The 23,922-nt window shown below is 56.0% G+C and overlaps 3 protein-coding genes across 3 annotated transcripts; 2 read left to right on the forward strand and 1 right to left on the reverse strand.

Annotated features, from left to right (window-relative positions):
* Positions 1–4,124, reverse strand: ero1 (endoplasmic reticulum oxidoreductin 1 family protein; the record flags this gene model as incomplete). The annotated part of the gene is made up of 8 exons (XM_002946029.1): positions 1–82; positions 472–809; positions 1,278–1,735; positions 2,203–2,299; positions 2,567–2,640; positions 2,963–3,107; positions 3,352–3,446; positions 4,061–4,124. The coding sequence occupies 8 exons, from the start codon at positions 4,122–4,124 to the stop codon at positions 1–3; spliced, it is 1,353 nt and encodes a 450-aa protein (XP_002946075.1).
* A 1,057-nt stretch (positions 4,125–5,181) lies between these two features.
* On the forward strand, positions 5,182–10,844 carry VOLCADRAFT_115660 (uncharacterized protein; the record flags this gene model as incomplete). The annotated part of the gene is made up of 10 exons (XM_002945668.1): positions 5,182–5,185; positions 5,227–5,449; positions 5,989–6,157; positions 6,833–6,973; positions 7,154–7,294; positions 8,156–8,350; positions 8,658–8,771; positions 9,323–9,397; positions 10,021–10,041; positions 10,719–10,844. 10 exons carry the CDS (start codon positions 5,182–5,184, stop codon positions 10,842–10,844), a joined length of 1,209 nt encoding a protein of 402 aa, XP_002945714.1.
* A 6,068-nt stretch (positions 10,845–16,912) lies between these two features.
* On the forward strand, positions 16,913–22,230 carry VOLCADRAFT_85973 (uncharacterized protein; the record flags this gene model as incomplete). Its single annotated transcript, XM_002945669.1, has 9 exons — positions 16,913–17,012; positions 17,526–17,667; positions 18,398–18,518; positions 18,963–19,255; positions 19,403–19,479; positions 19,762–19,865; positions 20,052–20,210; positions 20,769–20,957; positions 22,129–22,230. 9 exons carry the CDS (start codon positions 16,913–16,915, stop codon positions 22,228–22,230), a joined length of 1,287 nt encoding a protein of 428 aa, XP_002945715.1.
* Between the last annotated feature and the right edge of the window lie 1,692 nt (positions 22,231–23,922).

A 23,922-nucleotide genomic window follows, 5' to 3' on the forward strand; every position in this document is an offset into this window, starting at 1 on the left:
TCATGCCACCGGCTCGCCTGACGCCACCACCAGCGGAGCCGCCTCAGCGCCCTCCAGCGCCTGAAGCTCCTCAGACAGGTGTCTGTGGGTGTGGGAAAGGGAGGGGGGGGAGAGAGAGAGTGGTAGTAAAGTGGTGGTGGCGGAAAAGCCGGGTTTTTAGCCGTACCAGATTACCCTGGTAAAACATTCAGCCAGCGTTTTTTGTGACCCGTGCGAAAACCTTTTCGCAGGATGATGGATATCATTTACCCTCACCCTCGCCAGTACACCAACCCCTCAACGCGACACACCTCCATCCATCCATCCATCCATCCATCCATCCATCCATCCATCCATCCATCCATCCATCCATCCATCCATCCATCCATCCATCCACGCACATTACCCGCGCCACCCAACCCCTCCTTACCCATCCTCCAACGCATCCGTACCAATCACAATCACGAGGCAGCTACCGACACGCGAACTCACCGGTAGTATTCTATACTCGCCGAGAACCTCTCCAGCAGGTTCACCAGCGCAATGACCTCGTTCCGCTCCAGAACCAGAGTACTCAGGACGGGCGAGGTGGGCAGCGTCCCGCTGCAGTCGGAGGAGCTGAACAGCACCTTGAGCGCCGTCGCCACCCCCAAGGTCTGCAGTTTGCCCCACAGCTTGCACTTCTCGCAGCCCACACAGTCCATGATACGCGTGATGTTGATGAATGCGGATCTGAGCTCTTCGCGTAGTGCCAGGCCGTCACTGCCCTTCCACAGCCGTCCCTCGTCGAAGGGCATGGGGCAGGAGGGACGCAGCTCGGGCAACTCGACCTGCGGTTGGATTGCTCCGAAACCAAACTTCAGAAACAGACACGCTTACAGGCAAGCCCACGCGGATGTACGGAGGGTTAACCAGTCGGGGGTTGGGATGGAGCGTGCGCGGGCTACACACACAGCGCACGAAGGAGAGGGAAGGAAATAGAGGATAAGGTCATTGGAATACTACCATACTTGCGCTCTGTCCATCACGGCAACATAGTGCCTTGCTCCGCATCCCCCTTTCCTCCCCCCTCCAGTCTGCCCCTCCCCCTCCTACACATCACCGCAGCCAACCGCCAAGCCTTCCTTCAATGCCCCCTAAAACTCCCCCCCTTTTCAAATCCAGACCTCGACACTTTCCCCCCCATCTACCCCTCCTCACCAACCACACCCAGCCCCGCCCTCCCACACCCCCCTCACCCCCAAACCCTGCACCACCTTGCATTTCCCCCCCCCCCACCCCCCCACACACTAACCCACCAGCTGCTTCATCAGCGCGGCCGTCGCCGCATCCTCCTCCTCCAGCCCCGTCACGTACTCATAGCGGGCCAGCAGCGGCCCCGCCTTGGTCACCGCCCGCAGGACAAAGAGGTACGCGAAGTACAGGTTCTCCACTCGGTACCGCAGCTCTGGTGAGCCCAGGCGCTTGCGGAAGTCCGTCAGGTTGTGGCCCCACAGACCCCTCTCCTCGTCGAGCAGGTAGTTGGCGGAGATGTGGGCGGAGATGGAGGCGTGCATGCCCGAGATGAGACGGTAGAACACGCGCTTTTCCGTGCACATCTGATCCGAGGCGAGGGATATGGTGGGAACGGCTAGGGAGATGGTCGGCAAGGAGGACGAGGAGAAGGAGGAGGTGGCGGGGGAAGGGGACTGTTGCTGGAAGCAGATCTGCGAGTAGATGGCGTTCCAGATGCGGTGTGCGTGTTCTCCAGCGTAACCTGTTCGGGCGATAGGACGGTGAGAGGTAGAGATGGCGGTGGAGGGTGGAGGGGAAGAGGTAAGAGGTGGTGGGATGGGGGGGATGGGGTAGTCACTATATTTTGAGTGACGATGTTGGCGGTGAGGAGGAAGGCAAGGAAAGCTCCCGGGAGGGCTCCGGAGGGCGAACCCGTGTGTGTGGTGGCGGGGGGTAGAGTTGGGGGTGGGGGTGGCCCGGAGGTAGGGGATGTTGTGTTTGGAGGCCGGGGAGTTGGGATGGGAGGTTCGAAAGGGGGACGATAGGAGCAGACTGTACCATGCTATGTGGAGGAAAGGAGGAGAGGCGCAGCACGGCACAGCATGACATGGCATGACACGATATGTCACCGTTCCCGTGCACGTAAAGACGACCCCCGAGTGACCTGTCCCCCGTAGTCGCCGGGTACTAGACACGGGCCCCCACCCTGGAGCACCGGCGGCACCTCACCCGTGTAGCGCTCCGGATTGATCAACAGGTTGACGTACTGGTAGTCGTCAGCCCCTTCCGGCTCAGCCATCCAGGGGTTGTTGAACCCCCGCCAGCCCTGTGAACGACCCACGGGTCAGAGAGAGCCCGCCAAGGAGCAGAACAGCGGGTTAAGGTGGGGCCGCGGTATGTAGGTGGTAACCCGCTGACACGGATCTGCCCACTGACGCACGATTCATTCCCCCCAGTGGCGCAAAGACGCCCTGTGACGGGGTAGGGCCGGAGCCGGAGCCTGCCAAGGATATCCCACTCTCGAATGGCCCGGCTTTCCCCCCGGGCAAAGCTCGGCCCTTCCGAACACGGAAGCCCCTACCTCCTGTCCTACCTTCAAGTTCAGCAATCGTAATGCCGTATCTGGATCCACAGTGCTGTCCACCCTGCTGTCCAGCTCAGCAGCACCTGAAGAGTGTGGGGTGGGAGGCGGGTCGAGGAAGGGGGAAAGGGGGGAATGGCGGGTAGCAGGGGGGGGGATCCCAAGCGAAATCCAGCCCTTTCTTCCCAGCACGTGAACACACCCGCCAAGTAGCTTCAAAGCAGGTGCGGCTTGGGGGCTTGGGGTGATATAAGGCCCGGTGCTATGAACCCCGGTGCTATGAGGCCGAAGGAGGCTACCCCCCGACGTAGTGTTTAAGCGGGTTTAGGGGGCAGGAGACAGGGACATCCAGCACAAGCCCCGAGACCCCACTTCCCGAGATCCACCCCAACCCCCCTTCACACACACATTGGTTTGTGTTGCACCATCCCTCCTCCTCCTCCCTCCTCCACGTCTGCGGCACCTCTGCCTGCTCGCACTCGCACACGCTGCAGGCCCTCAGACTGCACATCGAGTCATCTGGCCACAGAGGGCAGTCGCAGTAGATGTTCACCTGGGGTTACGAGGATATGCGGTGGGGATGGGAGGATTTGAGGCCGTGTGTTCGAGGGCTGTAAAGCCAACATCTGCCTCCCTCGCCCATTTTCACCCTCCCTACTGCTCTCCGCACCAGTCCCGCAGCTCCGCACCCGCTACTACTGCTCTCACCCTGCTACTATCGCCGCCGCTGCTACTGCTTGCCCTGCTGCTGCCGCCCTGGCGCTCTGCTGCCGGCCCGGGCCCCTGCCGTCGTTTACCTTGAAGTATCGGAAGAACGCCGTCCGCACAAGCTGCCGCAGCAGAGGTTGCACCACCGCATTCAGCCTATCAACATCCTGGTACGTGCAGTTACCTGGGGAAGGGGGAGGGAGAGGGGAGACGAAGGGGGACGTGATGGGGTAGAAGAAGTGAGGCTGGTAGGCTGGGGGGTAGGCTGGAGGGTAGGCTGGAGGGTAGGCTGGAGGGTAGCAAATCCGGGGGTTGCGGTGGGGCAGGGACCGAGGATTGAGGGGTCGGGGTCGAGGGAAAGCAGCACGGATATCGACGACGCAGGTCGGATGGGAAGTGAAACGCCCAAGGGCGTGGATGGCCAGACGGTTGCGGCTGCAGAGGTTGCGACGGAGCGGCAGCGGCGATAGGCAAAGCATTCCGTAACACGGCCTTCCTCCACACCAACAGCTCCGTACGTCCGTTTTGCCGCATCTGGCACCCGAGTGCGTGGGGGCTCCAGGGGACCCTCACACAAACAAACCACCCCTTAACCCCTGTCCCTGCCGCGCTCACAAAGCCTCGGCTGGATCCAGAATAACAAAACACGACATCATGCCTTAGATCCGGACCGGACCGGCTCCCGCACAGGATGGCTATACTGGGCTTTGCTCGCTGGGTCAGGGGGCCAGGGCGGTGAGAACTGCCTGCTGTGGTGTTCGTGGGGTGAGTGTGCGACGCGTTCAAGGTGGTACTCACAGCATTCGTCAACGTGGCCGCTAAGCTTGCAGGACTCCCCCGCGACCAGCTCATTGGCGGCCATTGTTGCGGTCCCCTGCGGGGAGCATGCTGCAAGCATATCAGCAGAAGTGCAACAACCACGGGCAGCAACTGCGGCTGTGCGCCCGTGTTCACATTCACATTCAGAGCTTTCAAATGTTGCCGGTGCGGTGGGTGCGAGGAGAAAGTTTCAAGGCCGTTGCCATCTCTCGGGACGATTCGTGTACGACGGTTACTCGCCTGCTCCAATTCTCCTAAGGCTAACTGGCTATTCATAATGAAGGAGTCGGCAGCTGCCGCCGCGCCCAAATCCGCGTTTGGTATTGCGGTTACGTTTGGCGGAAGGGCCTCGGCAAGGGCATTGCGCTGCGCGACGATCGAGGTAAGGTCTGAGCCGTAATCTTTCCGGCAACTACTTGATACAGCGATAGTGCCTACTTGTAAGACCGCCAGCAAGATCAGTCCAGCGGACCACATAGTCAAGAGCCGAACAGTCATGGTCAAGTAAGCCGGAAACAGCGACCAAGCCAATCGTCAACCTGTATACCTCATATAATTGAACGCAAGGTCAAAAATAGACTTTCAAAGCTAAGAATGTCGGTGAAATTTCCATGATCGCTAGAACGCTTGTGCCTGACAGGTGTCCCGGCCGACGTGTCCGTTTCTAGGATTGGATCATGGTCAATTTGGAAAGGAGTGACTTCAACTCCTACATATAATGCTATCCTCGGATGCAGAGTTTTGCCGATTTGCAAGGAGGTGAAAGTATATCGTGTCGTGTACGCCCCGCAGTACGGGGTGGTCTTAGAGGGTTACATCAATCAAAGCGAAGAGCAGTAATGAGCTATCCAGGCTGCACACAAAAGATAACTACTTAATTTAACTGAAAACGTATGCTGTTTGAAGCACCAAAGCAACACCTCCACCTGCTCAAAGCCAGAAATGGACAATGCCTGGTATTTTCGATTAAGTAAAACTGCTTTATTAGAGAAATGTAGCTAGGGGTTACCGTGTAAGCGCCCGCGTGACTCGCGGTTTACGTACAAGTAGTTCGCGGGGTCTACGCATAGACAAGGCTTCTGTGAAAGATCTGATCATGGATGGGTCAGCCTTGCCTCCTGTCAGCGGCGCTTCACTGCCCCCAGATGCGCCTGAGGCTGGCCAGGAGCGACCAGGTTCACGCCAACGTGCCAGCGAACGAGCAGGGGAGTTGTTCTCAGACTTTGCACAGGAAGACGGAACGCTGGCGGTGACCGCGCTGGGTGACCTCCTTTCCGCTGTGGACGTTAATAGCTCCCCGGACACATGCATGCGGGTGGTCAACACACTTGCCGGACCTCACGCAGAGAGCATGACAAGGGACCAAGCGTGAGTACCATGGATACCAGAAGAGTTGTTACTGGTGGGCAGAGACAGGGTCAGGATAATAACTTTGTTACTTAAAAGTTAAGGGGCCGGCCTTATCGGAACGAGAGGAACGAGGGGCTTACCAAGCCCACCTACGTTTGAGACCTTGTAAGGGTTTGTCTATGCGTAAGATGTGGGACACTGAGGTAAGCGCCATACAGCGCTCTAACGTGTTCAAATTCTCTGGGGTGTTAAGGTCGTGAGACGTACAAAAAAGCCTAGTGTGAAGCAGGCGGGGGATCTAGCCCACGGTCCGGCGGCAATACCAGCAGCACTACCAACATCCAACATTCAATATCTGCCCTTCTTCTCGCCCAACCAACATAAGTCGCAACCAAAACCATTCTCCAAAGCAAAACCCACATCATCATCGCCATCATCATCGCCATCATCATCGCCATCATCATCGCCATCATCATCGCACCCTGGGGCCCCTACACACACATGTACACATACATAAAGCCGATGCCGATACATCGGCCCCACCCAACCCCGCACAGGCTTGCCGCTGTGGGGATGATCTCCACCACCCAGGAAAGCACCCCTGGAGAGGCACATCAACAACAACAACAGCAGTTCACACAACAACAGTTCATACCACAGCAGCACGCAAGTCAGCCGCTTCCTCAGTCTCAGCAGCAGATGCTAGGTCAGGCTCAGGGAGGCCAGGTGCAGCAGCAACAGCAGCCCCAACAGCAGCCCCAGCAGCAGCAATATCTACTGTCCACCTCATTGTCTTTAGGGGCGGCAGCAGCAGGGGGTCCCCCATTCCGGTTGGACACTGCGCCACCCTCGTCCTCCCAAAGCTGGACGGCGGGCATAAATGGAGGAGGAGGAGGTGATGGGAGCGGCGGCACCTCGCGGCCATTCCGCAGGATCCTTACTAAGAGTCGGTCGTACTTGGAGGTACGAGCAAGGGTGTCCTAGGGTACCTGGTCTGAGTCACGCGGCTGGCTGCTGGAGGGGTCGAACTGGGGCCCAAACATGTTTTTCAACTACATACACACATACACATACGCGGCTGCGTTCGTCATATACACATGCGTAGGTGCATGCGACAGATAAATGCACGTACAGATATACTGCGCACATATATACAGACGGGCACAATGTGACGGACACATACCGGCGCCTATTCACACTATCATCCTAAACCTCAGCCTCACAGCATGGATGTACACAACGCACTGCCACACATTAGGTTCGTCTTCCCCCGCACCCCCAACCCAACACTACCCTCTTTCCGCCCCGCGCCGCCTTCTAACTGTGTCGCATGGCCGGCCCCTTTCAACCTCCCTCTGCCGCCACGGCGCGGCGTCTTCTTACCGTGCAAGTGCCGTACAGACCGGTGCCCTGCATTTGGACGAGGCTGTCGTACAATACATGGCGAAACTTGAGGAGCACCGCCGTAAATGTGAGGTCGAGGGGCGGTATCAAGAGGCCAAATTGGCGTCGCGGCGGCTGGCGGATCTGAGAACAGCGCAGGTGAGGGTGGAAGGTGTGTGTGGGGGGGGGGGTAAAGGAGGACCTCTGGCCGGAAGGGAGTGAGGAAGTGAATGAAGGAAGGACTCCCTTGTTCCGCACACCCCGGCTTCCCCCCGTCGTTCCCCCCCACCCCACGATTCTCACCCACCCACGGTCCACCACCACCCCCACCCCTTTCAGGTGGACAGTCTTCGTCAGGAGCTGGCTTGCAAGCAGGCCCGGGAGCTGGAGGAGGTGCACGCGGTGTACGAGGAGGAAACCGCCAAGTTCCACCAGCTCTGGGACCAGAGGATGAAGGAGTACGGGGCCAATGTGACCAAGGTGAATGAGAGGCAGGGCGGCCGGTCAAGGGGGTCTGCGTGTGCCGATGGAAGTTTTGGGAATGGGGGTAAAGGTCGGGGGACGGGGAGGAGAATGACAGCGCGACAGGGTGGGTGCGGGTGGTTAGGTGGTTTTAAAATCCAATGTGTGTGTATGCATACATATGTACATATATACACAGGCATATGCACACACATAGAAACATATAGGTATGTATACATGTAGGTATGTATATAGGTTAGGCACTACTGGTAAGGCGCGGACCATTGGCCCCGGGAAATCCCGGGATCGAGACCTGTCAGGGTCGAAAATCCTTCCGATGGTGGAAGGTAAAGTGCCCATAATCGATGGACGGTGGTGACCTGGGATATAGTTGACTCGCGAGCTGACCAGGAATGGAGTTGAGCCGCTGTCGATCCGGCAGATTCCGTTGGATGCTGGCGGTGGGTGCGGAACCTGAGCGATCCACTGAGAAGTTGACTAGGGTGACTGGATGAGGGTGCCACGACATACCGGGGAAGGCAGGTTTCGCCGGGTAGCGGCCACGGGTGAAGATATACCCATCAAATATACGTATATGCACGCACATACATACAGACAGACATACAGGCAGAGACACGCACCGGGTGATTCCGCACATACTCAAACCGCCTAACCGCTATTCGTACGCGGAAGGGGGTAGGTGGCGGGTTGGGGGAACGGGTCCCGTAAGCTGGCGGTAGCAGTGGGTGGAGCCGTCTTTGGAACCCTTCCTGCGGGGTCACGTCTTCCACCGACCCACATCCCCTCCCTCCCTTCCTCCCCCCCATCACTCGTCTGCGGTTCCTTTTCGCCTCCCCTCCCCTCCCCTCCCCACGTAAGGCCCTGGAGGACCTCAAGTCCAGTCACACCACCCAGCTGGCCGCCTACGTGGAGGACCTGCAGCGCAAGAAACCCACACGCGCACGCCCCTCCCGCGACTACCTGGTGCAGCGGGAGATGCAGGACAAGCTGGTCAAGGCCAAGCTGTACGGCAGGGCTACTAAGGTCAAGAGCATGGCGGATGAGCTATACCAGGTGCGGGGCGTTCTGTTTTTCACCACCGAATATTCCCCACCCCCTCCAACCCCACCCCAGAAGTCTCCCAATTAAAGGCCAACCCTGAAGCCCTCTGACCCAATCTGAACGAGTAGGGAGGGTACGGGAAGGGCCTTATAACCGGGTGTGGCTGTGCTCTGCTGCTGCTCCAGGGAGGGAGGGAGGGAGGGAGACTGCGGCCGTCTAGCCTGTTATCACCTCTTCTCCTCTTTCCTCCCTTCTACCGCCTCACCTCCTCCTTCTTCCCCGCTCCTGCCGGCACTCCTAAACCCTCTCTTTACGAAAGGCGGAGCTCGAGACCACGGTCGCTGCCTGGGAGGCGGAGTCCAAGCTCAAGATCGCCAAGCTGCAGTCCAAGCAACAGAATGAGTACGAGGTGCTGCTGCAGAGAGGCGCCAAGGTGGGGGGGGCTCCAAAGGGGCTTAGGGCTATTGGGGAGGTGGGTTTTGGGGGGAATTTGCGATTTGTTGTGTCACACACGTGCCGAGGACCCCTGACCCCGGACAGCGTATGTCGCGTCTCTCCCTTTCCTCCGTGCGGCGTTTGCTTGTATCCCTGTACGGTACGGTACGGTAGTCGTACGCCTGGTGTGAGATGCGGCTCCTCCCTAGCTGGGTAGGCCGCACCTCCCAAAGTTGCTGTCCACGTGTTTCAGCCGTTCACTCGGGGGGGGGTTACCTGGGAGGTACCCGCACACCCACCGACCATCACACACCGGCACAGCCGCCGAGAAGGGACGGAAGGTTGAGAGGGGGAAGCTAAAACACGGGCATGCACGTACCACCGGTACACGAACGACCGCCCAAAGAACAAAATGTGCGACGCGGGAAAGGACACGAGCATCGACGCGGGCATATGGTGTGTCAGATTGCAAGTGCTAATAAATCTCATTCAAGGGAAGTGGGGAACGTGGGGACGTTCACTCCCCCTCTGAACGCTCCTTCGTGCCAGGGCCGGGATGAGCTGGAGCTCAAGAGGCTGGCCGAGACGGAGCGCCGTACATTGCGGTTTCGGAACATCGTGTCGGTGAGTTGCGTCATCGTGCTGCTGCCCAGGTGCCGTACACGGATGGGGGCGAGGGGCGGACGAGGGTCCCCGGGGGCGCGGGAAAGAGGGTGACCTGCCCTGATCTCATCTCACCTGATCTGATCTGACCCCGCCCGGATGGGAAAAAGACAGGCAAGGGGAGGAAGCGGTGGCCAGAGCGGTAGGTATCGCCATCAGTGGGTTTCGGGGCTATCAAGTAACTTTTAGACATGCGGAGTAATTGCGCTGCTCTTAAACCAGTCGGCTATTAGGATCCCGTTTCGACATGTTGTGCGCTCTGTGCTGCTCGTAGTGGCAGTGCACCCGGCTCTCCGCAACTCTTGTCTCTGTCCTACCGTCGCCGCTTCCTCCCTCCACCGCCTCCTCGTACTATTGTTGGCGGCGCCTCCCAACCCAAACGGCCCTCGTCCTACCCTCCAACCCTGTCCACCACCACAACCACCACAACCGCCACAACCGCATCGTGCGAGGGCCTGGCAAATTAAAAACATCTTTCGTCGCCTCTGGAACCAACCAACCAACCAACGACCTTTACCCTGCCTCTTTTTTTGACTCCTTTCCTCCTCCCTCCCTCCCTCCCTTTCCCGTCCCTGCCTTCTCAGGAGTTAGAGCAGCTGCACAAGGTGTGTGAGCGTGTGTGTATGTGCGCTGGGGTGACCTGGAGATGTGGGGGGTGGGTGGGGGGGGCTTAGGCTTTAGGTGGAAGGACCTTACCCAGGACGTATGGCAGGGGACAGGGGGACGCAGCTTGGAGGCAACGGAGGGGCTGTTATTCCTGGATACTCATGCATCGGGGTGTGGCCACAGTGCCTGCTGCTGCTCGTACCATTCATGTGTCGTACTGCCGTATATAAGCGCCAAACAGAAACAAGAATCCCGCTACCTACCACTTCAAACTTCAACAAGCCCGAATCCTTCTGCCCTGTTCCTTGGGCTCTCCCTCTCTCACCCCCGTTGTCTTTATGTCTCTACCCTTTTCTCTTTCTTTCTACCCACTCACCTACCTGCCTACCTACCTACCTATCTGCCTGCGTACCCCTGCCACTGACCCGCACGAACCCTTCTGGCCCCGGCTCCCTTACTCCTCCATCCGCTCCTGCAGCCTAACCCCCAACCGAACCAGCTTCCCCCGTCCCCCCCCCCCGGCCCGCCGCCCCTCCTGATCCTCTCCAGCACTGCTCCCCTCCCTTTCCCCCTACTCCCCACTACTCTTAACCCCCTGACCTTGTCCTACTTGAACGCGCTACTTGAATGCATCCTCGGTTAAAACCTCCTCCTAATCCACCCCCCGCACTGCCAGCTGGAACTCGCCCACCTGGAGAACTTCCTTGATGCCCAAGTCCTGGCCGGCAAGGCCACTCCGCTCAAGGACCCAGGGGCATTTCGTCGTAAGCGGGAGCAGCTGTTCAGCCTCTCCCTTTCCTGAGGTGGTGGTGACGGAGTGACAGACAGACAGACAGACAGACGAACAGACGGACTGGCTGGCTGGTTGGCATGGATTGGCAGATGAACCGGTGGACGGATTTATGGGTTGATTGGTACGGGATAGTGGAGGGAGGGTAGGGAAAGAAGGAAGGAAGGACGGGAAGGTAGGCAGGGAAAGTGGTGGTAGTGATGGCGATGGTATCTAGTGATAGTGGCGATGGTGTGTGGGTGCGTGGGAGGATAGATGGGACAGAGGAAGCGCAAAAAAGGGGGAAAAGTTGGGACGTCGACTTAGGCTTGGTGGGCGCGGAACAGGTCGCCGAGAACGGTCGGGAAAGAGGGGATAGAAGCTGACCTGTAGGGAAGCGGTATCAGGTACAGCTACCTTTTCTTTTTTTATGTGGAGGTGTGTTTGTGGCGGACAGGGCATAAGCCACCCATCATGTTTGGTGGAGTTGGAGGGTGAAGAGGGGGGGTAAGGGGGTGCACGATGTCAGGTATGGGAGGAGGTTCCGGGCCCGGAAACATCTCGAACAGAGATAAATGTCTGTGATGACATTCGGCCGTTGTCTTGATGTGTGGTGGGACCAATGAAGCAAAGCTCAGCTGGGGGCCTTAGGGAGAGTGCACATGTGTACATGTGTATGTATATATGTGGTTACACCAGGAGGGGGTTACGGGGTGCCCGGGACAGGCGAACAAGCCTTTACCTAAGCACACATCCACATCCAGGCGCACATCACATGCGTGCACAAGATATCCACAAAAAAGCCACACACACATATACATATACCAATACATTCATGTATACATACGTAAATTACCAAGCCAATGATCCCCAGAAGGATGAGGTAGGGGAAGGCTGTGTGGGATTGACCCCCGGACCGCGACCCTTCTCGGGCGTAGATAGTAAGGGGGGTTGGGTGGCCGTGTGGAACCACCCACCATCAACTGCATGCCCACCATGAGCTGCTGCGTCATGACCATCAGCTGCAAGCGAGAGAGGACACGGAGCGACGTCTAGCAGAAGACCGGGACTGGGAAAGGTGGTGGTGGTGGTGGTGGTGGTGGTGGCGGTACTGCTTGGAGCTGGGGCGGCGGTGCGGAGGGAGGAGGGAGGGCTGGGGCGGGGGGGGGGAGAAGGCGGGAAGGGGAAAAGGGTGAGAGATGTGTGTGTTGGGGGGAATATTCCGGAGTCCAGCAGGCACATTGGAATAAGCTGAGCGGGGTGACCGCAGCTCGGTGAGGCGGACTTGACAAGAGCGCGTTATACGCAGGCGAATGGTGGGGGGACTGGTAGACCGCTGCCGCGCTTCGTACAGGTAACAGGTAAGGTGCCTATAGCAGGGCTCGTCAGTAACCCCGTGTGTGACCCACATCGCCCGTGACCCCCTCGAATAAGGATTGGGGCCGCAGGGCAGAGTGTGTGCGGTGTATCGGTGACCGGGGATGAGAGGATTGCAAACAGTTTTGCAGCCATCTAACTTATGCCAACACGGACTGCCTGTTGGCCCCTCGTATTCTCCAAGTCCGTAGAGAACTGTGGATGAACTCCCTGAAGCATCGGTTCTTAAATACATATGACATTTCCGGCCGTCGTCTGACCCAAAATAAATGACATTCTGCCGCAGTGGGCTGGCGGGCGGAGATTCTCTTTCCCAGCAAAAACGACAGCTAGCATTGCAAGGGAACGTACACAAGGAAGAACAGTAGCTAATAAGGAAGTGCTAGTTTAATTAAATTAACCATCTTTAGCGCCTAAGTGTTTTTGTTTGCGCGCTGGGCAGCCTAGGAAAAAGTGAATCAAGCACGTGGGGCGAGTATCGGAAGCTAGGGACTAGCTGCAAGCTACATAATAGCTCTCACTGTAATCCTAGAAAATCCCAACATAAGCTCCTGTTTCAAGTATAGTGACATGGTGTAGCCTTTTTTGCGTTTGCACCATTGAGCGCAAGTGTATGTGGGGGCTAGCGACGAGTTGCGCCGTGTCCTAACATCGCCTAACCCTCGAAAACTCCTTTCCTGTTTCCGTTGGGCTCTTGTGCTTAAGCATTTGCCTGCACCAACAAAGGTTTATGATTTGTGCCCATTGTTATGTTATCGAACGCAGGCCGCTTCCCACCACACGCCGCTTCCTTCGCGCGCGAAAAGGGCAGGAAGCTGAAAACATTGACCGCATGATATTGACAGCTGCCGCCGCAGGCGCTGTGCAGAATCTGGATTTTATTCAATTGATCTGTCCATTGTTGTCATTCGTAAATGCCCGCGAAGAGCACTGTATGCTCTCTATTGTCTAACTGTATATATGACTAATGCAATACGTGAAAACGTTCACACCCGCCCAACAAAAATCGACATATATATCCTTATGTGCAATGTAATATTATGAATGTCAATTTAAGACTTCAGCAATCCTTGCGAGGAAACTGGCCTGGCATGCGAGGAAACTGGCCTGGCATAGAGCACGTTGTAGCGAAAGCTGCCCGATAGTGACATTTTCTTCAACACAGATATATTATTTTCTGGTCCGGTGGCTTTGCGGTCCTTATGTTAATCCCTGCGCGCTGGGTGACTAAGTTATTGCAATCGTCTCATATGCTGGTCTCGGAGCATTCGATGGCTATATTAGGTGTAAAATTCCAAGGCTGTCTTGGAGTTTCTCCCATGTAGTAGTAGGCATTAAGTCCGGCAGGTGGCTTGCCCGCCTCGTCGGTAGGTGGCTGCCACGCCGGCAACCCTTAGTCTCTACTGCAGTGCACGGCCAGCTGGCCCGATGGCTCTACTCTTCGGGAGTCTGGAGCCCACTGTAACAACCACACACACAACCCTTAGTTCCGTTTGAGTGAAGCGTGGGCGAAGTCCAGCCTGACGGACAGCACAGGTAGTAATAATAATAAATATTCACATGTAAACCGATTGATGACAAGCTAATGGTAAGCTTGCCCATCGGATTTGGACCTCTACTACAACGCCGTCCTGGAAGCTGGAAGAGGTAAGGTGCTGCGATGTGCGCGTGGTTGTGCCTGCAAAGGATTTATAGCACTGTCAAGGACTGTATATTGTTGCTGGGTCCTTCATATTTCGGAGTAGTGAAGTATGCGGAGCGATTTTCCAACGGACCCTTGTGTTCGTCCATGGGCTCGACGTTAAGTTGATGAACGCTTTCCCGCCGGCTTTAAGGAACGCACTATATCCCATCCTTGCATTAACAAAGCGATGCTGCCACCAGTGTCTTCTTGCATGTCTGGCCTGAGCGGCCGCCCGCCAGTCACGCAGGAAGTCCTTGTCAATCTTAGCGATGTTTTCCCTGGAAATTCGCAACTTCCTCTAAAATCTTAGAAACCTCACATATGGTTATCATGGGCTCTAGCGGCTTCCGTCGTCGCAGTCGCCGATGCTCAACCCTGAGGAAGTCCCTGGATGTCCTTTCAGGGATTATCCGGGATGTTGGGGTCATCCTTGAAGGGTTACTGAAATCATGCGCCTACTTAAGCTGCTGAAACGACTGAAACAAAACAGCAATTCCTTGCTTTATTGCCCGTTTGTGTGCCAACGTTTGGATACAGGCGGAGGCGTGTCTGCTGCCGGGCTACTGGGCAAGGCGGCCAGGCCCTTCGGGCTGCTTGATGCACGTCTTATTGTCAGGTGGACACTTTGACATGCTTCGCCACATCCTTGCTCACCGCAAATAGCTTCAGTACGCTAGGCTCGCTTCTGCGCCGTTGGGATGCGGATTGGATGCGCCTTGGCCAACATGCCACCAATAACCACTCTACCCGCCACGACAACACATTTTCGATTCGCCATGAGGGGAAGAAATGATCGCTTGCCAAGCATAGGTTCGTAATCTCGATTGGTTAAAATGGTTTATATACTTTGGAGTTATGTACTTCATCCTGGCGCCTCGTGACAGACCCAAGTCCATCGCATGGAGAGGCGCATCCGATCATCGTAATCATTATTATAGATGTTTTAAACTGATTCGACGTTCTGGCACTTCACGGATCTTCCCATGCCCTCCTGATACATCGGGTATGAAATTTGTCAGTTAGCTGCCAGCCGGCCTGGCTACTCCATTTTGCAACTTAAATACTAAGAAAATCATAATCGATCTGATAAATTAGCGAATTGGTTCTTAAATGTGGAGTCGAACGCAAAGGCGACAGTGCAATGTGTGCATGCACGCGGCTGCACGTGCAGTAGCGTGGCTTCCCGGGCAGGTTCACACCAAGCTGCAGCTGTTGGGAGCGGAAAGTGGCTGGTCGGGCACATGCCTAAGGTATACGGTAGAGTTAGTATGTCTACGGATGTACCCGCCCAAATCGATTGGCTGCACGGATGGATGCCTATCTGATGCTCCTGGTGGCGAGCAAAGTATGCGCGCGTTAGTGCTTCTTGCTTGAGCAAATGGTGCACTGCCTGTCCTACTGCCTGCCAACCAGAGTCACGTGTCATTTCGCTTGCTATGGATTTTTTTGCGTGTTTTGTAGTGTACTGCTTTCCTGAGGCGGTTTTGAAACCCAGCCATCGGAAACAGATACCAAAGGCCGGGTACTTTGGCTCGGTTTTTACATGCACACCAGCGCCATCTTGCTGTCCGCCATTAGGTCGTGCGGGGCCAACCCGGTTATTCGTGCCGCGTGCTCTGGTCCCTCACTGTCGCCCTGAAGGCGTCCGACACAGTTAATGGGTTTTGATGGAGGCGGCGCTGCTTCATGCTACTTTATATTTCCTACCGCATGATCTCATGGAGACAGCTCCTAGTTCAAATTCAACCCACCGCGCAACGCATTAGGATAGATCTCCGTCGCCAGGGAGGAATAGTGCTGCTGTTGGGGCAAGGTGGTAAAAAGGGGCCTGGGTCTAGGCCAGGCATCTCCGTTCTCCGTGGCGTGTTGCCCCGGCCGACTTGGAGCTGGCCTCGTATACATCTGTCTTCCTCCTCTTCCTCCACCTGGGACCGCCCGCTGAGGACGTGCTAACACTTTTTGAGGCGAAAGCGATTGTTGATGGCAGTCATCTAGCCAAGATGTTGGATGGCGACAGCGTATGTGACTCGCTTGATTACAGATCAGTTGTTGTCCTATCTGGGTTTGCGTTATTCCTTCTCGCTGGAGTTTTGTGGCGCTGGTAGTGTTGTTTCGAAGGTTTGGAAGACCAGGCACGTCGCGCTCAGGCGTGCCGTCGTCCCCCCCGCACTTGTGCGGAGATTGTAACTAGTTTTTTCTAGTTTTTTCTAGTTTGCATCGTTCCATCTTGCCGCAGTTTTGTGGGATTCCACATTTCGTGCACGTCGGTCAGCGTACCTGAAGATCTCCGGGATGGGCTGCCGCATGTGCCAAGTTCTGTGCGGCTCGTCATGTTCAACACGGCCCAACCATGTAATACACGAGCTATGCACACGCGGTGATGTAATGAACTCGTTAGTGGCCATGTTGCGCAATACATACAGTACAGCAAAGGAGAAGCATCGGATGGGGTTCCGTGACCGTGATATGCAGTGCCAGCAAGGTGACGGGGCACGAGCCCTGTCGCATGTACTATTCACCTGTTACTTTCGTGCTAATTGCCATAGTAGTATATACACACGCATGTGCGTATACATGGCATGCAGAAGGGGTTGTTTACGGCTTGCCGAATTACCTTTGTTCGCAGGACAAAGGCTAGGGCAGGTAGCGCGAAGCTACATGGCTCCTTGCGACCTTTGATTGTTGCCTTGAGTTCGCCAAACTCAGTTCGTGAATGCCGTTACAAGTTTGTACGTCCCATGAGGTTCGTAAGCGCTTGTCGGGTTTGTACGGCCCAGGGGAGCCAAAAGGCTCATGAGCTACCCGAGCTAAGCGAGAAAATATACGGTAAGAAACGATTTTCAAATATCTCGACGAATTTTGCGTCACAAACCTACGATGTGAGAGGAGCGGGACGAGAAATGCTCGATAATCTGTCAAACATTTTGAGTTCCGTAACCCTTTCCAAATATATCTTCGTTATAGATACTGCGTATTATATACTAGCGCAGGATTTTCGCTGGGGATCAGGCATACAACCAGTCTCGACTAGATGCATATAATGGGTGGGCAGCAGTTAAGCATGGGTCGCACTTCTCCACCTCGACAAGTGGATATTGCCATCATAGGTGGAGGTCTAGGTGGCCTCGCTTTAGCCGTAGGTGAGGTGCCAAGTTTTGCGTTGACGTCGGGACGTTCCTTTTCGTTCCTGATGCGCCTGCGACACACGGGCAACTCTATAAAAATGCAACATGATGCGTGTCGTGTGCTAGGAAGAATTGCTGGTTTGCTCAGGGAATGGATGGGTGCAACAAAGGCGAATGTTAGAGTTTGCCGAGATGTTTGGCTATAACCATTCTAAGGACACGTTTGGAGAACGGCCTCTGAAACAGTTGAGCACCATGATGGTTGCTCGAGTTGCGTGTCCCCTGCGTGTCCCCTGCGGCCCCTAGCCATCTTTGCCTTGCAACCCCATCTTTGCCTTGCACCTGGGCACTTTTGGACCTTCTAGATTGACAACTTTAAGACTCAATGACTCAAACCAGGGCTTCAACATATGGATAATCCATTCTCCCCGCCTGGCATGAAGTTATCGAACATTTTACCGTACACGCTCCTTCCTTATCAACCGCCATGTACAACCCCCGACCGCCGTCATCCGTCTGCACACACAGGCCTGCACCGCCGCGGCCTGGCCGCCCACGTGTTCGAGGCATCATCAGAGCTGCGCAAGGAGACCAGCACCATGGTCGGCCTGGGACCCAACGCGCTGGCGGCCCTGGGCGACTTGCACCCCGACCTGCCGGAGCAGATCAGGTGGGTGAGCGGTGTGGCTGAGTGCTTAGCACGTACCTGCAGTACTTGGGTCGTCCGGCAAAGGCTAGCAGAGAGCAGCCAGTGAACCACACAAAGGGGGAGAAGAGGAAAAAAGAGCGAGGGAAAAGGAAAGCGCTATACCTTCTTCACCACAGATACACTTATCAAGGTCCGTGTCGCCGTGGTGGTGTCTGCATGTCGCTTATTGCTGGTCAGTTGCGTGACTGCAATACCGGGCCGTCAGTGGCCTGGTCGCAGCCAAGAAGTATCCTCGTTCTGTCGGCCCACATTCAGTTTTATCTGCACACGGATTGCGGGCTTGGGGCATCCTGTTATTCCGTGAGGCATTACAAAGCCCTTGCACAGCCCTTAACAATGCTTACACAGCCTGATATTACCTACCTAGCGCTCAACTAGCCTGGGCAAGCTTCACCGGCTTCCCTGCAATCCGATCTGGGCCCAACTGTTTGCGGACTCACTTTCACTAAGAGTGCGAATAAGCATATCGGCACAAGTGGGTTAATGTTATATGAATCAGCAAAGCGCCGGACCCCCTCGGGTCCTATTTCTGCTTTCACCATTCACTGGTGTATATGAGTGTTGGTCACTTTCCAACAAATACCATCGTGTGCTACTTTCAAGGACTCGATGCCGTGTAATGCACCGCAAAGCTGTACGTCACTTGCCGTACGATGTAGCCGGACGACAACCCTATGCCTTGTACCCGCAGGCAACGTGGGGTGTTGAACAACAACGTCAAGACCATGAACTTCCCCGATGGGGCGGATAATCCAATAATCAACGTTCGGCCCGGCGGTGGCGGGGAGCTGTGCACCATTCGTTGGGCCCAGGTACCGGGTGGTCTCACGCGCTTTGGCGCCATTGACGTGCCCTGAGCACAGTGCCGTGGCCTGATTGTCGTTTGGAAGGTCATGTCATATCATATCATGCCATGTCGTGTGTTGCAACTACATAGCCCTGTGGCGACCAGAGCTGCATAACGTAGCAAAGCATTCCATTTCGTCTATTCTTGGTTGCACAGTCTACTTGGTGGCCGGGGTGTCCAAATCGTGCGCAACGGCCGCAACTGTGCCCAATGTGCGCTCTGGGTGAGTCCATAACCGTGTAGGGGTAGGAAAATCGTGTAGGCGAGGCGAGGCGAGGGGGCTTCAATTGCTAACGAGCGTGCCGGGTCACAACCGTATGTGATCAGAATACCTGGTAAGACCGTCGAAAGCATTTTTGTCCTAAGCCAACGGTTTCGACTAACGGAAATTGGCAACGGTAAACGACAGGTCCATGAGGCATTGGCCCAGGTCGTGCCGCCAGAATTCGTACACTGCAATCACGCGGCCACGGGGTACGACGAAATCTGGGACGAGCAGGGGATGGATAACGGTACGGACGTAGACGAGTCAGCAACCGCAACAACGGCAATGGCGTCCTCGACATCAGCTGTCAGGCCAGCTCACCGTGCTGTCGTACACTTCCGAGACCAACCCAGCGTAACGGCCAAGCTGGTGGTGGGAGCTGACGGAGTGTTTTCACCCATTCGAGCTGCCATGTACCCCAACGACCCTGGCCCGCGGTAAGGACCTCCGTGAGTTGGTGCTGGAGCCTTAACCGATTGGTGCAAAAGCCACGTCACTTATCGTCCCTGTTGATGTGCCCCGTTTTCAACCCCCTAGCATCCCTCTCCCTGACCTCCGTTCCCTCCTCTTCCACGCTGCCTCAGCTACCTGGGCCACATGAACTGGAACTGCCTGATCTACAACCCCGGGGGCAACACAGTGGCACACGCACATGAACCAGGTGTGTACGGCTAGGTGGATGTACGGCAGTGCGGTCTGCGCTGTCATGAGCACGGGTAGTATTGTAATTTCCATCGCTGTATGCTTGGCTAGCCTTCAGCGGAGGTGGAGTTGCGCTTTCCTGAATCGAAGTTTAGGAAGGGGAGCTGTACTGCGATGTCATTTGCCCAGCTCGTCGATCGATATGCTCGACCCAAATGGATTTCGGTTAGCTCCTCACCCCTCCCTAGCCCCCTCGTCCGAGCTCGACACAGTTCCTTCCACCTGAATCTGGACGCGCCAGGTCAACTGTGTATCGCCAACAACGGTTTGTTGGGAGCCGGGTTGATCGTCCCCTCGCTCTTCGCCATCGTCTGTGATGCGGGTGGCGGTTACACCTTCTGGCAGGTACGGGCGGATGGTCTGGGCGGTGTTGTGAGGGACACAGTGGACGTCCACAGGGGGACCTCTGAAACGTCAAGTTAATTAACATAAAACACCGACAGAGATACATTTTTCATTTTGGGATGTATTGCACTGGTGCAGGTACGGATGCGCTACGACGAGCCCTGCTTCACGTCCCAATTGGCACAGCCGCCGCCAAGGGAGGCAAACGGCACAGGTGCTGCTGGTGCTGCTACTGGCGGTGCCCCCAACGGTGACAGCGATGCAAGTGGCAGCGGTGGCGCCCGACGTGGTCGTGGCGGGCAGGGTGTTCCTGGCAGCAAGGCGCGAGTCATTGAGCGACTCCAGGTGAGGTGATACACGACCTCATGTGGGGGGAGGGAAGAGAGGAGGAGGGATGCTGAGTGCTCCTACATGCCCATCTTTCCCAGTCAGACCCCCGACATTGTTCGGAAATTTAAGATGTACTATGGGGATCGATCTGGGATTTTGCCAGAATATTGGGAATCATTTCTCGATTTGTGCTTGTCATCCTTGCGCAGAGGCCATGCTAACGCTGCTAAGATGCGGAGATGAGGTCTAATTGATGGACTAAGTTTCGCATGCTGATATGGTGGTGATGGCTGATCTGTCTCGGGATGTCGGGTGACGGGTGACTGGATGAGGAGGGGTCTAGTCGGCAGGACCCAAACCGCCGTCGGTTGTAAGGTGTAATCAACTTTCAATATATATAGTCCATGGGCCCCCCGGCTTTGACGGACCCCCCCGCACTCGTGCGGCACTTGTAACTTGTAGCTTTACGCGTTCTGTTGTACCGCACCTACCCTTCTTTGATACTCCGCCACAGCACCCCTTCCCTGCGCCTTAATCGAACCCAACCGCGCTCACCCCTCCCCTCCTCCCCAGTCCGCCGGTTGGCACTGGTGGTTGCCCCTGGTGGAGGCCACTCCGGAGTCGGCCATATTCGAGAGGGCGCTGTACGACAGGGTGCCTCTGGAGCGTTGGGCCAGTTCCGGAAGAAGGGTCGTGCTGCTGGGGGATGCAGCACACGCGATGCACCCGATGGCTGGACAGGGAGCCCGATCGGCATTTGAGGTGATTGCTTTATGTTGTGACTTGCGGGGCGGGGCATGGGGTTGGGCTTCCGCTCATTTTGTCAATTCGTCAGTTATTGCTCCAGTGAATGCCACTCATGCATACAGAGCCTATGTTTCATTTGATTTGTCGTTGTTGTTGTTGATGGGGCGTTACACTGTGGGCGGCTCGTCCAGAGAAAGGACGAGCACCGGGGGCCCTGACCGGGCCGAAACACAGCGCAGGGATGGACTCGCGGCTGCGTCCATCTGTTCCTCCGCGCGCGCCTCACTTCCGCACTCACGCCAGCCGGGGCGCTCTCCCAGCCCCTGGCTAGGCAACACAGCGGCGCAGAAGACTGCTAACCGAACTAAGCGAGAGCCGCACGACAGGCGCCACACCACCTCTGGGAACCCTAAACGGGCTATCTGCCCCTACTTCGCCTGGCCAGCCTACTCGCGCGCTCTCTCCCCTCTTGAACGCCAAAACAAGATCAAACCGAAAACGCCACCGGGGGCAGGGGCTCTACTCAGGGGGTTGCACTACACACTCAAAAAACCGAAGCAAGGGAAGACATGCAGAATGGGAGGCTTCTGGGCCAATGGAACACATTTGGAGTGTCATCTCTAGGATTGAACACCATACAGCACCATCCACCATTACCACACTGTACTATGCCATACGAACTGCATGTCCAAGGCGGTTGATTCTGCCTTTTAGAATCCCTCCTCGTCCTGCCACCCGATCATCCGTTGAGACAGAGGGTTCAGCAGTCGCCACCAATCCGGCGTGCGAATCTCGGTCCATTAACTGTGACCTCAACTCCACATCTCAGCAGCTAGTCATAATATCACGCTCCCGACAGTGTCAAGAGGTCTACGCCGGAATCTAACCCAGGACCTTAAACCGCAAATTGCAGTAGTGTCTCCCAGCCCAGACCGGTTTTAGTTGTAATATGTGGCCGCACGTGCGACGGGTAACACACGCTGTTTGTGAAGTCGCGTTGCATTGTGACGGCCGAAAGCGCACATAGAGCTGTTGTCCCGAACCGCTCTCATCCTTAATGTCTAAACAGTGCGCGACCACAGAGCAGTCGCCTCCCATTTGGGGGCGACTCCAACCCGTCGCGTCCCCTCAAGGCCTTACTCTCTCCAGTCCATAGCCCTCTCCTCCCATCCTCCCCGTTACTCAGGACGCCCATCAGCTGACGCTGGCTTTGGATGCCTTATGGCCCGATGTGCCCACCGCCCTGGAGCGATACCAGCAGGCACGCATCTACAGGCACGTGCTCTAATAGCTGCGGAATAAAGGGTCATTGGGCATCCACCTCAGAAATAATGGGGGACAAGGGGGCAAAGGGACCCAGCGGATGCCAAATGCAGCGGCAAAAACCGTGATGCCATCGTAACACCCTCATTCTTCCTGACCACAAAGCCTGCATTCTTTTTCTCCTCACATTCTTGCTTCCCTTCCATGTCTCTTGTCCTCCTCACTGGAGCCCCGCTCATGCATCTACATACAGGGCCAACCGGGTTCAAAAGTTCTCCGCCGAGTCAGCTGGACTGGCCACCATCCGTGAGGCGTCGCGACCCGCGGGTTTGTCAGGCAAGGAGGCGTTGGAGCGCTTTAGCGAGTTGCGCGCTTGGCTAGACCAGTACCCCGAGAACATTACCGGCGACCCCAACTCCAAATGGTGGAAGCCACCAACAGCTGCGGATACGAGTGTCGTGGATGCGGTGGATGTGGCCACAGCGACGGCGCACCTGGATGGCCTTCCCAAGTGTGTGGCGGCAGCAGGGGTCGCTGCTGGACGTGATGCTTGCGATCGCGCCCACGGTGCTTAGACACAGGCGCTTCGTGATGGCGGGCGCAATGACTCGCAACCGTTTGTGGCTGACGGGGATATTTCCAGGGTCCCCGTGTGAAAAAGGGAATCACTTGAGATGGAGGGATATGAGGCACCCGCGTGGCCCAACTTGAACCAGCAGCAGAGGCATGAGGGGCATGGCACGTATTAACAAGCACACTAATATTGATGTGGTTTGCAAGGTAGATTCATACTTTCGTAATTTACTTATCGTGAGCATCGAGATCGTTGAGGTCGAATTTACGAAGCAAGATCGTCGTATTGGCAATTTGCAGCAGACTTCGTGAATAGCATTGCAGACTTCTGGGCAAGACTAAGCTCCCGCTAGAGAAGAGCCCTCACCACCATACCTACGATTGTGGTTAAAGCTGAGGCACTTGTACGACTGACCCAGAAGGCCAAACTGGGTTTGTCCTAAAGATACATCTCGCGAGTACTTGTCGTATACTTGGCACCGGATGGCACCAGATGCCACCGGACAGTGTTTATTGGCATATATGTGGCCACATATGCTGTCATGTATCACGTATCACTGTCCATGGAAGGTGCTTACAGTGGGAAGCCCGGCGATGTATGGAATAATCAGCTGGGAGCAGCTGTTCCGAAGGGCAGTCCTGGGCTGGAGCCTTGAAGAAAAGCAGGGACGGTGTGTATAGTACAGACCTGGAAACTATGCTAAGGGCACTGTTAAGGCGGAACGTGCACTCCAGGTTTACAAGTCACCTGCGTACAACTTAACTTATCATGTGGCAGATTGCCTACCCATTAGGACGCAGCGAAAAGACCGCAGGGCAAGCGAAAAGTCCGCTAGACGGACCGTCCCACCAAAGGCCACTTTGGACTTGCAGTAAGCATGCATGATGCAAAAGTGAACGGACGGTGTGCTGAGTGCTTATCGCAGGGGCAGCTGTCGCAACCATAGGAATTCAAACTTCCCGGAATTGGGATCCAACAAACCGAACATGGTCTTTTCCAACACAATGAGCTACACAATGTAGGATAACTATCGCATATGTATACTCATACAGAAACATGGAAATATGCTTTGAATACAGGCGGTCACTGGGGGTTGGGACTTGGAAGTATTGCCAATTGTAACGGTAATACCGTCATCATGCC

This window comes from Volvox carteri, assembly GCF_000143455.1.
Source record: "Volvox carteri f. nagariensis unplaced genomic scaffold VOLCAscaffold_1, whole genome shotgun sequence".
NCBI classification, from domain to species: Eukaryota; Viridiplantae; Chlorophyta; class Chlorophyceae; order Chlamydomonadales; family Volvocaceae; genus Volvox; species Volvox carteri.